The sequence below is a fragment of the Euphorbia lathyris genome, chromosome 2, assembly GCF_963576675.1.
Source record: "Euphorbia lathyris chromosome 2, ddEupLath1.1, whole genome shotgun sequence".
Lineage (NCBI taxonomy): Eukaryota > Viridiplantae > Streptophyta > Magnoliopsida > Malpighiales > Euphorbiaceae > Euphorbia > Euphorbia lathyris.
The window spans coordinates 10,435,348-10,451,258 of NC_088911.1; the positions used below are offsets into that span (position 1 = coordinate 10,435,348).

Below are 15,911 nucleotides of genomic sequence, written 5' to 3' on the forward strand. Positions count from 1 at the left end.
ATTAATTTTTTTTTGCACAAGTTGTAGTGGTGGAGTTTTTTTTCACTTGTATTGTGAATTAACATATTTCAAAGGTGATTAAGACCCGTTTGGTTTATTTGTTGTTTGTTGTTGTGTTAGAAAAAGTTGTTTTTGTAAAAAATCAGAGATTTCGTGCTTTTGTAAAAAAACTAATTTTCATATATAAAAAACAAACGGAAGATTGGTAAAACTCTCAATTTTAAACAAACGTCCTTTAATTAATTTTGTTACTTTCAAATTTTTAAAAAAGAGAAACCAATGAAGAGAGTAATTACGTAGAAGGGTAAATTAGGAAGAAATAAGAAAAAATATTATTTTTATAAAATTAACTAAATTTTCGTGTTCAGTGTGTCGACACTTTGTTTTGTTTGTTACACATATTCGTGGAACGGATAGAGTAATATTTACTTGCTACCATTAACAAATAACTAACAATAACAACCACTGAACGAACTATGCCCTGAATTATGGTTCAATTAACTGCCCGATTGGTTCGGTTAATGACTGAACCGGTTGATACTCAGCCCTCTACCAGCTTAATCCAATGCAAGGGTGTATAAGGCTTTTAAATTCAGGCCCAAATGGGAATAAAGTTCAGAACTTTATATCTGGTTAGGGTTTTTCGAAACCCAAAACCCTAAAAACACCAACGAAGCAGACAAAGTTTGATTTAATTTATTACTTGCTTCTGTTCTCTATTCCCAGTCTGTTACCAGTTCACAGTTTCTGCGCAATTCATCTCCTTGATTTTGAATTCTTCAATTTAGAGGTCCGAGATGGGGTCGGGGAAGCGATCGAGAAAAGCAATTGATGATGACAGCGATTTGGAAAGTGTCGATGATCTGGAAAATGAGAACCTAATGGTTAGTTAGTTAGTTAGTAGGGTTTAATTCGTTATATTTCTAGTTCAATCAATCGGAAAATAGTTTTAGTTACGCCTGTCAGGATTGATGATGCAGATGGAAGATGATGATGATGATGATGAAGTGGAGGAAGATGAAGATGTAGACAGAGATGAGGTTTCCCATGAAACGGCAGATGAGAGCGAGGAAGATGGACGAATGCAGTATGATATCGGTAAAGATGCTGAGATTGAAGACCTTGAGAAGGATTACATGAATCTTCGTAACCAAGAGCAGTGAGACTTCTATTTCTAACTTCATTTTTGCCAAATAAAAATCCTCGTCGAGATATGAATGCTAATTTTTTGTTCCTACGTATGTTGTTCGTGAATTAGGGTTACATTTATTGAGAATAAAATGAGGAAAACCGATTAAGCTGGTTTGGCCATGTAGGACAAAGAGCGCTTAGGGTGGTGATGAACACTGATATGAGTTTATTGGTGATTGAGGAAAATATGGCAGTGGATAGGATGGAGTGGAGTGAGAGAGTTTATTGGTGATTGAGGAAAATATGGTAGTGGATAGGACGGAGTGGAGGGAGAGAATTTATGTCGCTAATATGACTTGATTTTACGCTTTTGTGTGATGGTTCATGTCAGCCCATCCCGAATCATTTCGGGACTAAGGCTTTATTGTTGTTGTTGTATGTTGTTCGTGAAATGAAGAGTATCATGATTTTTGTTTTCTTTTTGCAAATTGAGGTTCAACATCCAAAAATGTTGATGTTTATAGAATTGCAAACTCTCTTAGGTTTTATGTGCATATTCTTTAAACAGATAAGCTTCTATTAACATATCTCTTTGAGATATGAATTGCTAATCTTTTGATCCTAATGTTTATCAATTTGTTCATTTTGATATGAGGTATTGGATTTTCAATGTACTTTTGGCTAACAAAAATCCTAAAATTTGTCCAATTATGTAAGAGAGATGTTTAGTACTAATTCAAGCAATCTTATAATCAAGCCATAATAATTCAGAAGAATGAGAAATTTTTGAATGGAATCTAGAATTTAGGGAGATATTGAGGATAAATCAGTGATTTGAAGATGATATCATGATTTTTTTTGCTAATTGAGGTTCAACTTCCACATGTGTTGATGTTTAGCAATTTTGCTTCCTTTAGAGAAAATTGCAAGTATTTGCCTGCCTTTTTTGTGTACATATTCATTAACAGATAAGTTCTGTTAACATATATATATATATCTATTTATAGGGACATATTGAAGAATCTTAAACGCCATAAGCAGGAAGATATTCTTAAAGGTCAAGCAGTGAAGAACCAAAAGGTGCAATTTTATTTTTTTGTTTGTTTCATGCATGAGAAATTCTATTTTATATTTTTTTCTTACAATGTTATATCGGTTTTCCTTTTTTGTTGATTGTTATCTGCTGTTGCTAACTGTTTCTCTTCACTAATTGTTAAAGGCTCTCTGGGACAAAACACTCGAGCTTAGATTCTTACTTCATAAACCATTTTCAAATTCAAATAAGTTGCCTCAGGTAAGCTTGTGCTTTGAGTTCAAAAATGTGTGTGTGTATATATATATATGGAACAATACATTTGAAGATTGAGATCAATTTTTGAGGTTTTTTTTTTTTTTTGCAGGAATCAGTTAGGTCTTCATTTTGTGATTCAAATGAGGGAGTCAGTGCAGCTTATTCTGATCTGATTACTTCATCTAAAAAGACATTGGACTCACTCTTGGAACTCGAGGAGGTATTGAGGATGGATTTGAACAAAGTTTTTTGCTGTCTTGCGGTTGTGGTTACTTGGTGGCTACCTGCTAACTGTCTTGAATTTTCTCTTGATTTCTATTTCAGGCTCTGCTTGAGAAGAATCCTTCTATTTGTCAATCTTCCGATGGTATGCCATTAACTCTTGTTTCACTTATGAACATCTGCTTTTTGTGCTTATGGCTCGAGTTTTAGCATTTATGGCATGCTGGAGATCTCCTATGTTATGGCGTGATTCTATATTGTCAATCCAGTAGATAAATTTGCTGCGTTTCTCTTATCAACAATTCAAAATTCCAAACATTGGATCTTATTTGTATTTGCTATCTTGGTTTGTTCCCAAAAATTGTTGTTTTCTTCTGCCATTGGCATTGGGTCTTACATCACATATGTTGTAAAGGATACCCATATAATAGAATGAGAATTACAAGTTTGATAATAATTGCGAATAAGCAAGTAGGGGGCAGCAACTAAAGAGGTAATGAGGCTAACCGCAATTGCAGGAATAGGTTTACTTTCATTTTTGTTGTGGAAAGTGAAAGTAGTTTCGTTTGGTACGAGATTTCTGCACACCTAGCAGTGCTTACACCACTCGCCTATCGATGTTCTGTTCAAAATCTTGTCCGAGAACTTTTGGCTTTGTTGTTTTTTTATTTAATTTTTTGGTAATGTACAGTTGTGCTGAAGTTCTGAGGTATTTCATTTTAGCCAGTATTGTTAATGGATCACTTATGCTTCAAGTCAAGATACTACTCCGTATTTAATTAGTCTTGGTTGTAGTTTTATGAGACGTGTGATTTTTAGTTTATCAATTTCATAATTGAAGTGCGTAAATAATAGCTGTATGTGATTTCATGCCTCCCTTCTCCTCTTCAGGTAATTCTGGGAATTCAAAGAAGCTTTCAAACAATTCCAAAAGTTCTGATGTGGAAAGCGATGAAGAATGGTCGCGGATTTCTGAAATGCACAAAAGGTATCTTGTTCATCTATGCCTGCATTTGTTTTCATCTTTAGTTTTGATCAGTAAGATTTTCTGTAATCATTTCACCACAGGCCTTTTTAGCACGTTAATATGTATTTTTCATGTGATAATGTTCAAAATCTCATAGAGCAAAAACTTGTAATGCTTATCTTGTAGAATAGCTGCTTTCAGAGACAAATCAATTGATAAATGGCAGAGAAAAGCACAAGTAACAACTGGTGCTGCTGCTATTAAAAGCAAATTGCAGGCCTTTAATCAGGTTCATCTCTATTTCTTGCTGATATCATATGTTGCATGGAAACGGGAAAGAAAACTGATGCAGAAACAGATACTGAAACACCATATTTGTCAAAAATACAGGAAATGGAACTGTTGAGAAAACGTATAAATAAAAAATATAGGGCTATATTTATAAATATTATAAATATTTGTATTATATGTATATATAAAATAAGAAAAAATACATATAACTTCAAATAATAGGAAAGGAAAATATAAGTTTTTTTATTTTATTTTATTTTGAAAGCTTGAAGGAGATGATCTATATATAAAACTATGGATTTAATCCATGTGATTGAGACTGGAAACGTAAAGTGTCACTTTCAGAGAGCTTCGGTAACTGAAATGTGGAAACTCCTCAGCATCAAGATTTCCGTGCAACATAGCTGATATCCCTTTCTCAGTGGAATGTAGAGAAACTAACTGTATTTTTCTTTACTGAATGCAGAATATAAGTGAGCAAGTTGCTTCCTACATGAGGGATCCAAGTCGAATGACAAAGCAAATGCAACTAAGCAGATCAGCAGTTCGTGTATTTGGAACTGTAAAGTTCACTTGCTTTTTTCTAGTTTAGTTCCAGAAATGATACAAACTTTCATGAAAATAACAAAATTGAGATTTTTTTCAGCCATATTTTTGTTATATTTATTCTTATGCCCCACCTTAGCAAAAAAAAAAAAAAAAAAACGCTTGTCCTGATTACTTGCATTATTTATGAGCAGGCTCCTGAGGAACTGGGAAATGCCAACAAAGAGGTAATGTAACGATCTTTACTTTTGCTAAACAGTAATGGAATCCAGGCCATCCCACCTTATTGTCCATGGCATGTACTTAAATCAAGATGTCAAATGAATATAGTTATCAAAGGCGGGCTCTGTTCAAGAAGCACACTCCTTTGTGAGCCTAGCTCCTTGATGGAGGCACGCCTAGGCGCGATTTTATAAGACAATTTTAGGGTACTAAGTTAAAAAGTGGTTGTTTCATTCTCTACGCTTCCCTATCTATGTCACCTACTGTTGAAGAAAGCGCTTATCATACTAGAGTAGGAAAAAGCATATGAATAGCTCTATTTAAGTGAGGCCTAGGCCATAGGAGAAGGCTAAAACACCATCTTCTAGTGTACAAGGAAGAACTACAGTTCTTAGAGATGAGGAGGTAGAAGAATCTGGCTTTGTAGATGATTACCTTGAAGAAGAAAAAAAGGATGAGATTGAGAACCTTGAAGATGAATTTGATGTTGGAGATGATAATAATGGTGGTGATGACTTTGATGAGTATTGATTATCATGAATTATGATTATGAATTTCATGTTCGTAGTTAATTCGGAATTTGTTTCATGCTAGAATTTATGATTTAGATTATTGATAATTAGATATGATTTAGTATTTGATTATTTGTTGCATTTTAGAAATGTTAATGTGTTGCTTAGGCGCGCATCTGCACCTTACGCCTCTGTGTGCATGCCATTTTTGTATAAAATGCATACCAGATCTTTTAGTATGAACTTTATCCTACTGTTTTTATTATTATTATATGAGGTTGAAGCTAGTTCAGATAATTTAATATTTTTCCGTTTATCTTTGCTTAGGATGCAACTGCTGATGGTGATCCCGAACTCATCGATGATTCTGAATTTTATCAGCAATTACTGAAGGAATTCTTTGAGACAGTTGATCCCACATCCTCTGGTTAGTATCTAACAATACACGTTGGACCTTTTTTTTCTTACATTTTAGTCCCTAAATTTATATTTATTTAATCCACTAAAGGAACCCTTGAGGCTATTGATTAATGTCAACTTTTGTATACTTTGCTCAGAGATGGCTTTCTATGCTCTGAAAAAAATGCGAACTAAGAAGAGAAAGATTGTTGATAGGCGTGCCTCAAAGAGTCGTAAGATCAGGTATGTGTGTAATTTGCTTTGTTAAAAGGATTTAAAAAAAAAAAAGCATTTTAAGTCCCTAAACTTTTCGATTTATTGATCGAGCCTCCGCCATTGAACCGTCAATTAATTATCATCACATACATTAATCTCCTGCTGCAAAATTTGTTAGGTGTGAACATCTAACTAAAAAGGCAGTACTAATTTTATCTGCGTATAAAATTGTATTTCAAAAGAAGGTTTTTATTTTTTCTTTATGAAGGGCCAAAAGCATCTCTAAATTTGATAATCATGATCAATTAAACCTAAATCGAAATTTAGATATCTAATTCAGTTCTGAAATTGACAGATTTTGACAAAGTAGCACAAATAAATCAATTTTAATGAATTAAGGATCAATATAGTTCAAAATCAAGTTTGAGTATCAATTTGGTCATTTAACTTTGCATTAGGGTCAAATTAGCCCAAAATTATACGTGTCTATGTATGATTGATAGTCATTTGACAAATGTCAAGTTGTCAATTTTAGGCTGACTTCTCCCTAGATGGCAAGTTGAACAGCCAAATTGATATCTGAACTTAATTTTGGACTAAATTGATCATACTTGCTAGAAGCTAACTTGATCCTTAATCCAGTTTTAATATCTAAAATTTGAACTAATTTGTCATAATTTGCCAAGTTAATGGCTAAGGTGATAATTGAATTTTAATACTTTAAATTTAAATTTAGTACTTAATTTTTCAAAATTTTTGATATCTGTATGTTTCATATATCTAAAAAATTTACTTGAAAAATGATATTGTTTGTAGGTACAATGTTCATGAAAAAATTGTGAATTTCATGGCTCCTCGGGCAGTAAACATCCCTCCAATGGCTCCCAAGTTGTTTTCGAGTTTGTTTGGGCTCAAGACCCAGCAACTTGCATCACCGGTTTAAGGGTGCACCAATTTTGTGCTAGTGCCGAGCTCAATGTTGTACTGGGAATTTTGATTAATTTATAGCATTCATTTTCACAAATTGCTTTTTACTATTACCATTGCTTGGATCCCCAAAATAATCTGGATGGATCAGGGGAAATTTTGACCTAAAGCTGAAACAGACCATCTTACGCCATGGAGATTCCAAAGAAATATCTCCAAATCTAAAGCTGAAACAGACTTGCACCGTGGGGATTCCAAAGAAACATCTCCAAAGATTCCTAAATACTTATAATTATAATATATATTAATCTTTTGTATTGTAATTTGGGATATGTATTTTTGGTGTACTTGGTACTCATAATACTAAGTTTAAAAGCCAGTCTTGATGAAAAATTTTCAAACCCTCAAAAGGAAATTTTGCCTTTGTTCTGGCTATTGTTGGGGACACGTTTTAGGTGCACATCCGCTGATTTAGTAGCAAGCAAAACAAAAACGTGTACATCCGCTGATTTAGTAGCAAGCAAAACAAACTTATATACACAGCATGCGGAAAGTTCTCTCTTTTTCGAATAAAATTGACCATATCAACCAAATAATCATTAAGATTAAAGGGTTACACTATTTAACTGTGCCAACTATTAATAAACATCCTGACAAGCAGTTCATCACCCCAAAACAAACGAACACGAAGCAAGTTTCAGCTGCTGAGGAATCATCTATCCATGCGGATTACAAGAAAGAACTAAGCTTGATCATCTCTGCAATCTGAAAAAGAATATGCTTAGTGCTCACATCAGATTTAGGTGTGACAATTATGTGTTTCATATGACTATATAATATAAATGAAAAAAATAAAATAATATAAGCAAGAAAAATTATATAATATAAATGCACGAAAAATAATAACCATTTCCGGTGCAAGTTCTTAGAAAGTATTCAAAGCCTAGGCACAATAATTCAGTGACTTAATAGATTCTAGAACAAGAATTAAGAAATTTAATTAATTTTAACTGAAAGACTTTCTTACCCTTATATTAATTAATTGCATTCTCTAATAAAAATTTATCTATTCCCAAAATAAATAAATAAACAATTTAAATAAGGGTATATTTGATAAAAAAAATCAATTAATTTTTAGGGATTGAATCGAAACGTCATGTATTATTTAAAAAAAAAAAATTATCTAGAAAGACATCTTAATAACTACTTTTCAACAAGATTAAAGTCTATAATCCATATTCATCATTCATGAAAGTCATCACCACCACTATCAATCATCTCCAACATCAAATTGATCTTCAAATTAATTCTTCTTCATCCTAATCTCGTAAGAACTGTACGAATTCTTTTCCAAACACTAGAAAATAGAGTTTTAGCCTAAGCCTAGCATTTAGCTTAGAGGTGTTCATGATATTTTTATCCTACATAATAAGCACTTTCTTCAACCAAAAATGATATAGATGATAAGGGCTAGAAAGCACTCAATGGCGCGCCTTTTGAACACAGCCCGCCTTTTGACTTCTCAGGCAACATAACTAGGGCCTTGAGCCTGAGGGGCGCCTTGGATAACTATGATATTCAGATTAATTTCGTAACAAGTTTCAAATATATCCAAACACAGTTTTCGCAAGACAGAAATTTGAAAAATGGAAATCAAGCAACTCTACATGAGGCAACTTAGGGCATTCAATACCAGAAAAAACTTACAAGTTACTGCTGTTGGCCAGCTTGTTGTTGTACCATCTGAGAATAAAGGTATTCATCTACCCGTAGCTTTGCCAATGCTACCTGTCACACGATGAACAAATTACAAATTATGATAAATAAAAAATGTTCAGTTCTGAAGTCTGCAGTTTATTTTGAGTTTTTAACTTTTGACTGCTCCAGAAAGACCCAACATCAAATATTCCAAGATGCTCTTAACAAATAATGGTTCTATTCTACAAATCAAACCTAGTTGCATATATTTTACAAAGCCCATTAACTCGGCAACTACATTCATTGCCCCTGATCTATAAGGCTACTAATATTATAGCTTCTAAACTTCATTTCATGACACACATGTCCTTAAACTATCATTGTAATTTGTAACATAAAAAGTCCATCAACAAAATCAGTAGAAAAATTAACAAAATGATGACGTGGGCAAGTTTACCTGCATCATCGACTTTTTTTTATCCATGTCAGCAAAAATTATGGTCATATACCTATTTTACCCTCATTATATCGTTTATTGTTTAACAGAATTTTCTTGATTTGCACAAATCTAACCTAATTATAGATATTTTACAAAGTCAATAGAGCTGCAGAAAAAACCAACATTTATATTAGAATATGGTTAAACTACAAATAACCGCTATTCTTCTATTCAGGGGCGTAGACAAGGGGGCCCAGCCCCTCCGGCCGCCGGAACCACCTTGACCCCGGATAGTTTCGGCGCCCTGTCTCAATTTTTTTTTTTATCGAGTATTGAATAAGCCCCTCCAAAATGGCCCATTACGTGTTCGTGTTAGGCTTGTCCAAAATTCAAAATTTCAATATTTTGGGACTATTAGGTACTCCCTAAATCCAAATTTCTAATTTTTTTTTGCACTGTTAGGCCTACCTATATCCAAATTTCTTTTTTTTTTTTTTTTGGCCTGTTATGCCTCCTTAAATCCAAATTATTAATTTATTTTGCCTGATAGGCCCTCTGAAATCAATTTTTTTTAACTTGTTCAACCCTCCCTAAATCCAATTTTTTTTTACATGTTAGGACTATTAAACGAAATCTAGCTTAATTTTGAGAAATTGTACATTAATACTTAAAAATTGGTTCTTGACCATTCAAATTATAACACGCATATATACCAAAAAAAACAATTGAGCAAGTTCGATTTAGCACGTGTAAAATCGGGCCCCCCAACCGAGTAATCCTGTATTTGCCACTGCTTCTATTACACCCCTATTCATGGTTACACTTCACTAATTGAGGATATATTAGAAAATATTAATAATATTTATTCTTTTCCTATTTAGCGTGAACTCAAATTTGTATCTATTTCAATGAGACTGAGTATTTATTTTGCTTAGAGAAAAAATTGTATTATACCTGTTGAGCGGTGCCACCAAATTGTATATGCCTATCTTTTTGTTCACCTTTTCCACCATACACCTGCAAGTAAAATCGACAGAACAGAAACTCATTTGCAAAGGATAAAATGGGTTCGATAGGCATTATATGACAATGCAACGGTAAGTATGTTCTAGAACCAATCGTGAGGCGAAGACAAGTAGACAACAGACAAGGGAAGTCTTGGTATCCTCGATTAGCCAAGGTTAATTCAAGGAAATAGGGTTGTCAACGAGGCAGGGATTCCCTGTCCCGCCAGGATCTGCCCTGATGGAAATAGAAAATCCATGAAAAAGTTCCTCCATTTTTCATCCCGGAAGTTGGGACAGGGATGGAGAATGTCCTTCCCGCTCCGCATGGATTCCCATCCTAAACTACGTGTGACCGAAGGTCATGGGTTCGAGTCTTAGGAGCGGCCTCTTGCCAAAGAAATTGGCAAGGGAAGGCTTGCCCCCAGTACACCCTTGTGGTGGGACCCCTCCCCGGACCCTCGCTTAGCGGGGACGCGTAATGCACCGGGCCGCCCCCCTTTATTCTTTAGATATTAATACTCCCTCTGCTCTTTTGTATACGTGTTGTTCAAAGTTTTTCATAAACACCAATGAAGTATTAGTCAGATTATTAAACTGACTAATTTACCCTTAATACTTCTCCTCTAAAACTCTACTTTCCACACAAAAATTCTTTTTCTTCTTAATTATTGGAGTTGTTTACATTAATACTAAACCTCCCTCATAAATAAGGGCAATTTTATAAAAATTTGCAAAGAGTGCATTTGTAAGACAAAACATCATATAAAAATGAACAAATTGATAAACCTTAAACAACAACATATAGAAAAAACAGAGGGAGTATTAATTTTACACTTAATAAATCTATTTATAACTCTAATTAAAAATTTTATCATACTATGTATTTAATCAAAATGTTGAATAATTATATATATCTTCTATAATGGTTTAAAATCTGATTAAAAGATTTATACGTATTATTTTAATTAAAATGTTAAATTATTATAGTTATCTTTTATAATGGCTTATTTTATATAAATTTATTTTTTAATTAATATTTAAAATAAAAAGTTAAATAAATAAAATTCCTGCAGGAAGGGACTTTTCTCTGATTTATATACCGGGATGGGAACGGAAATTCCCTGAAATGTTCTTCCGTCCCCATCCTGTTTACAACCCTACAAGAAGGCTTTGTAGCCTTTTTTCCCCATAAACAAATTTGTATACAGATTAGAGATAGAGTGAATGTTGAACCTACCTTGATCATTGCCCCGGATTCGTTTCTGATCCTTGAAATATTGGACCCACATCTGCCAATCAAGCCACCAACCAATGCCTCCGAGACCATCATCTCCATGGTTACATAATCAGCTGCAAGATTGGTTGTCCTAAAGATGATGTGGTTATAACACAAACATTAAAACTTGATACAGCCACACAATGTAGCAGTCAGAACACAGGACTGTTCTAAAATATAAAACATTGAATAACCTGAAGTCGGGTCCACAATTGGCTGAGTTGTTCTAGCTGTGCCGTAGTTGTATGTTGGACTGATAGAAATCACCTGTTTAGGAGGGTTTTGCCTGAAAGAATTGAAATTAAAGCATAAACCACCCTGTATATAGTTTTGGTCTAATACATCTTTAACCCCCCAAGCTTATCCACAAAAGCCGATTATCACCTGAACTTTGAAAACCAACCATTTACTCTTCAAACTTACTTAAATCTATGTAGCACAGAAACTCCTCTTCAGTAGCTGTAGTGTTTACGCTTTTTGTGTCCACTCCCGTTTCAGCTTCGTTTCCATTTCCGTGCTATGTTTTCAAGACTATGTTTTACAAATAACATCTCCCTGTGTCTGTTTCACTTTACGTGCAACAAAGACTTAAATTGGCTTAATGGCCCCAAACACTTGCTTAAAGTGATGAGCAGTTCAACTTATCCAAATCTCGACTTAGGGGTTAATAATCTCACTTTGAGCAACTTCAAGGGACTAAGCAGTCTCAAAGTTCAGAAGGCAATCGGCTTTTATGGCCAACTTGGGAAAGCTGTGTATGTATTAGGCCTATAGTTTCCCATAAAGCATAGAAAAAAATCACATGACAAGCATAACAATCATACCTGAGTTGACAACCAATCTCCTCAATAGCCTTTAAAACAACAGGAACATCTCCTGATATCTGTATTCAACAGAAATTCTACTTTTTCATAATTACACTCTAGAAAAGCGGTTTTCATCTACTGAAATTCCATTCCTTGTTACAGCAAGATCATTGTACTTTAAACAATAATAACAAGCTCACCTGCACCACTCGATCAGATTCAAGAGCAGAGGCACAAAGGGGCAACTGATTCGGAGGTAGTACGGTGATGGAGGCACCAGAAGAATTCCTTAACTTTTCTATATTTTGTCCAGACATACCTATCAAAAAACCTGCTTGTGACCCTGCTATTAACAGCCGTATAGTATTTGCAGCAACATGACCTGCAGCAACCACCTTTGATGCTTCTGCTGGACCATTATCCTCCTGTATATTTCAAAGAAACGGTGAGAAAACACTAAATTGAAAACTCTGATAAAATGTATAGTTGCTATATGCGCCATTGATGATTCAAGGAAGTTAGTTCCTCTAGCAGACTCACTTTTAAAATCAAAGTTGCTATTTGCTTCAGAGCATTCTCGGCATCAGTAACAGATTTATCATTCTCTTTCGAACTTATAATGATTACCCGCTCTTCATGCCGCTGCATAGAAAACACAAATTTCTCATTCAATCTAAGATAAACGAAATTGCCAACCGAAAACCCTAAAATTGAACAAAGCCATAACTGAAAAAATGATTAATACCACAACGGAATCAGCTATTTTGATAGTAGCTTTAGTGTCTTCACGAATCCTCTGGATACGACACCCCTCCTTGCCGATAACTTTCCCGATCTGCCTTGCCGGCACTACAATCCTGAATATAACATCTTGAACTTTAGCCCGTTTTGCGGCCGATCCTTCGAATTCGCCGTTCATGGCGACAGTTGCACCGTCAAACTCATCGCGACGGCGCTTGGTGGGAGTGTAGAGGTCCGGACGGGGTAAGGTGACCGGCGGGAAGTGGCTTATCGGAATTTCAACCGGTTGTGCCATCATCGACGACGTGGTGTTGGGATAGTATTGCGCGTAACGAGGGTATGGAAAATACATTATGCTGTAGCGAAAGCGAAAGCGAAAGCGAAAATTAGGAAAATTTGTCAATTTGGAATGGAAGTCAAGGGTTTTATCATTTTAGTTAATCTTGAATTTACAAATATGCCCTTAGAACCTCACTAGTAACCCTTTATTTACCACCCCTTTTACTAGTTACTGTACCCATCTTGATATTTTTACCATTTTCATATATTTCTTTCAAAAACGGTAAATGGTTTCTCTTTTTCAATTAAAACTGAAATTTTAAAAATAATCGATGAATTCCTGAGAACCCTAGAAATGAATAATTGCGTAGACGAGGTAAAAATTTATTAAAAATTTACATTATTTCCTGAAGGTGTTTGGGAAAACCGCTTGGCCAATGGCCAGGCGGCCAGAAATAATGTCTGGTCAATGGCCAGGCGGTTTTCCTAACCGCCTAAGCATATGGACATGTCAATGTGCAATATTATTTGACTTTTACATTCGTTTTAAGTGAAGTTTTAACAATTGTTATGATTTTCATTTATGTTCAGGTGCCATTAGAAGATTTTAGTGGTGACAGATCGATTACAGTAGCCATTTCTGTACTAACATGATTTTCAGACAAGTTCAGAAGCGATCAAGTGGGTCAAAAAAGTTGCCATTGAACATGGTTTCGAGCTGATTATTGCTTCGCATAAACATGGAGGAAAGTAGAAACTCTTGAGATATTCTCGTGGTGAACGGTACATGGGAGTTTTGAATAGTTTGGATGAAGCTTTACGAAGGAAAACTAAGACAAAATCGTGCAAGTGTAAATTATAGCTAAAAGTCGTACAATTGCAAGACTTTACCGATTGGGGGATCATGCTTTCAGAAGGGATTAAGGGTATGCACAACCATTCATTTGTTGTTTATTCAGAAGGATATCGACAGATGAGCGGACTTAGTCCCAAGTCCAAAAAATAGTGCAGGACATGAGTTCGGCTCAAGCAAAGCAATGCTATTTTGGTGACATTTCATGAAAAGCATCCAAAGGACAACCCAATTAGAAAATATGTGTATAACTACAGATATCATTTGAGGAAGATTGGTTTTGAGGGTCGAGACATGGTGAGTCAATTTTTCTATTTAGCTATCAAGAACAAGAATGCGCATTGGACGATTGTCGAGCTGGATACCAGTGTGTTGACGCATATGTTTATGGCACATCCAAAGTCGGTAGAATTACTCTGAACCTACCACTGGTACATTGGTATGGATTCAACATACAAAATGAATAAGTATAATAGCCTTTTTTCGAAATTGTTGGGATGACTCTCCATGTAATAATAACTTCAAGATAGCTTATGCAATTATGAAAGATGAGATTGAGTTGAGCTATCGTTGGGTGATGGAGAGGTTAAAAATTTGATTGGGTTTGATGTGCACCCGACTACTGTTGTCAATGATCGGAAGTTGGGTTTGATGACGCTAATTAGGGAGATTTTCCCACAATCACCTCATTTGCCTTGTATTTGGCATATCAATAAGGATGTAGAAGATATGGTATATGGAATAATGGGAAAAGATAAGGATTATGCACAACTATTCAAGAACGGAAAATGGAAATTTTTTATAGAAGCCCCAACTGAAGAGGAATACAAGAAAAATGTGATGCGGATGATGGATACAATGAGATGGTATCCTTAGGTTGTCTCTTATATTGAGGGAACGTGGTTAGTTCATGAGGAGAAGTTCGTTGTTGCATGGACGAAGAATGTCCTACATTTTGGCAATAGAACTACCTGTAAAGTAGAGAGTGAACACGCCCAATTAAAGTAATAGCTTGACTCCTCCACCGGAACCCTTGATACAGTTTGGATGAAGGTTCACAAGGAAATTAAGTCTTAGTTAACTACGATCAGGTATACATTTATTAATATATATCTTGCATGTTAGTATATATTTTGCATAATCGTATATATTTTAATTGTTATTATTTATTCTTAGGGATAAGTACAAAAAAAATGCATGTGGTTTACCTATTTTGCAAACGCGAACCTGTGGTTTTTTTTTATAAACAGAGGTATATGTTAAACGTCGTTAGCAAACAGATGTCAAATTGACTAATAGTGTTAAAATTCAAATAGAAAAGAGTTAATTTGGTCCTTATATTTATTTATTTCATAAATTAACCTCCCTAATTATCTAATTATCACAAATAAACCCCAAAATCAAAAATAAAAATAAAAAATATCATCTTCTCCATCTCTTTTTAATTTTTTTATTTTCCTTCTTCTTTCTCTCTCTTCTCTCTCCGCTTTGTTAATTTCTACCTCTAAAATCAATCGATTGAAGCTCCTTCTCCTTTCTTCTTCCTGTTGGGGTTTTGTGTCCTATAGTCAATTGTTGCGGGATACAAACTTATTGTAAATGAATTGTTCTTTATATCATTTGTTTTAATGAGATATATGTTTTATAACTATATAAATGCAATCTCTTTTAAGCACTAAATAAAGTCTAATAAAAGGAAATCCGTAAGTTTGTTTAAAGTGATTATAAAGTGTTCATACAAGCATGAAGTGAGATAAAACTTTATAATAAACTAATAAACTTAAAACCACCCCAAGTCAAGTGATATGTTTAGGATTGATATATCACTGTTGAGACTTGTATGTAACAATGTCTTCTGTCCGACAGAAAGCTAATCTCACAAGCTTCATATATACAGATATCTGGACAGTTACATAGATCCGATGAAACGTTGTTCATTAGGATTAGGGATCCGATTTGAGATAACAGGATGGGTAGATTCATCCTTGTCAACTGTTCATCTCATTGGTATTAATAGGTATAACTAATCCTCAGACTCAAAGGAATGTTAATTGGTCATCCTGAATTACTGAATGTGAGACTTTGATC

The 15,911-nt window shown here is 34.5% G+C and overlaps 2 protein-coding genes across 2 annotated transcripts; one reads left to right on the plus strand and one right to left on the minus strand.

The window, feature by feature from the left end:
* Positions 1–692: 692 nt before the first annotated feature.
* Positions 693–7,047, plus strand: LOC136216575 (uncharacterized). The gene is made up of 13 exons (XM_066003117.1): positions 693–884; positions 981–1,159; positions 2,139–2,211; positions 2,351–2,425; positions 2,532–2,642; positions 2,747–2,789; positions 3,536–3,632; positions 3,798–3,900; positions 4,369–4,464; positions 4,643–4,675; positions 5,510–5,609; positions 5,740–5,824; positions 6,614–7,047. The coding sequence occupies exons 1-13, from the start codon at positions 798–800 to the stop codon at positions 6,738–6,740; spliced, it is 1,209 nt and encodes a 402-aa protein (XP_065859189.1). The 5' UTR covers positions 693–797; the 3' UTR covers positions 6,741–7,047.
* Positions 7,048–7,173: 126 nt separating this feature from the next.
* On the minus strand, positions 7,174–13,073 carry LOC136216576 (uncharacterized). Its single transcript, XM_066003118.1, has 9 exons — positions 12,696–13,073; positions 12,491–12,592; positions 12,151–12,375; positions 11,969–12,027; positions 11,339–11,430; positions 11,106–11,218; positions 9,816–9,878; positions 8,432–8,512; positions 7,174–7,489 (listed from the first exon to the last, which is right to left on the minus strand). Exons 1-8 carry the CDS (start codon positions 13,041–13,043, stop codon positions 8,435–8,437), a joined length of 1,080 nt encoding a protein of 359 aa, XP_065859190.1. The 5' UTR covers positions 13,044–13,073; the 3' UTR covers positions 7,174–7,489; positions 8,432–8,434.
* Positions 13,074–15,911: the final 2,838 nt, after the last annotated feature.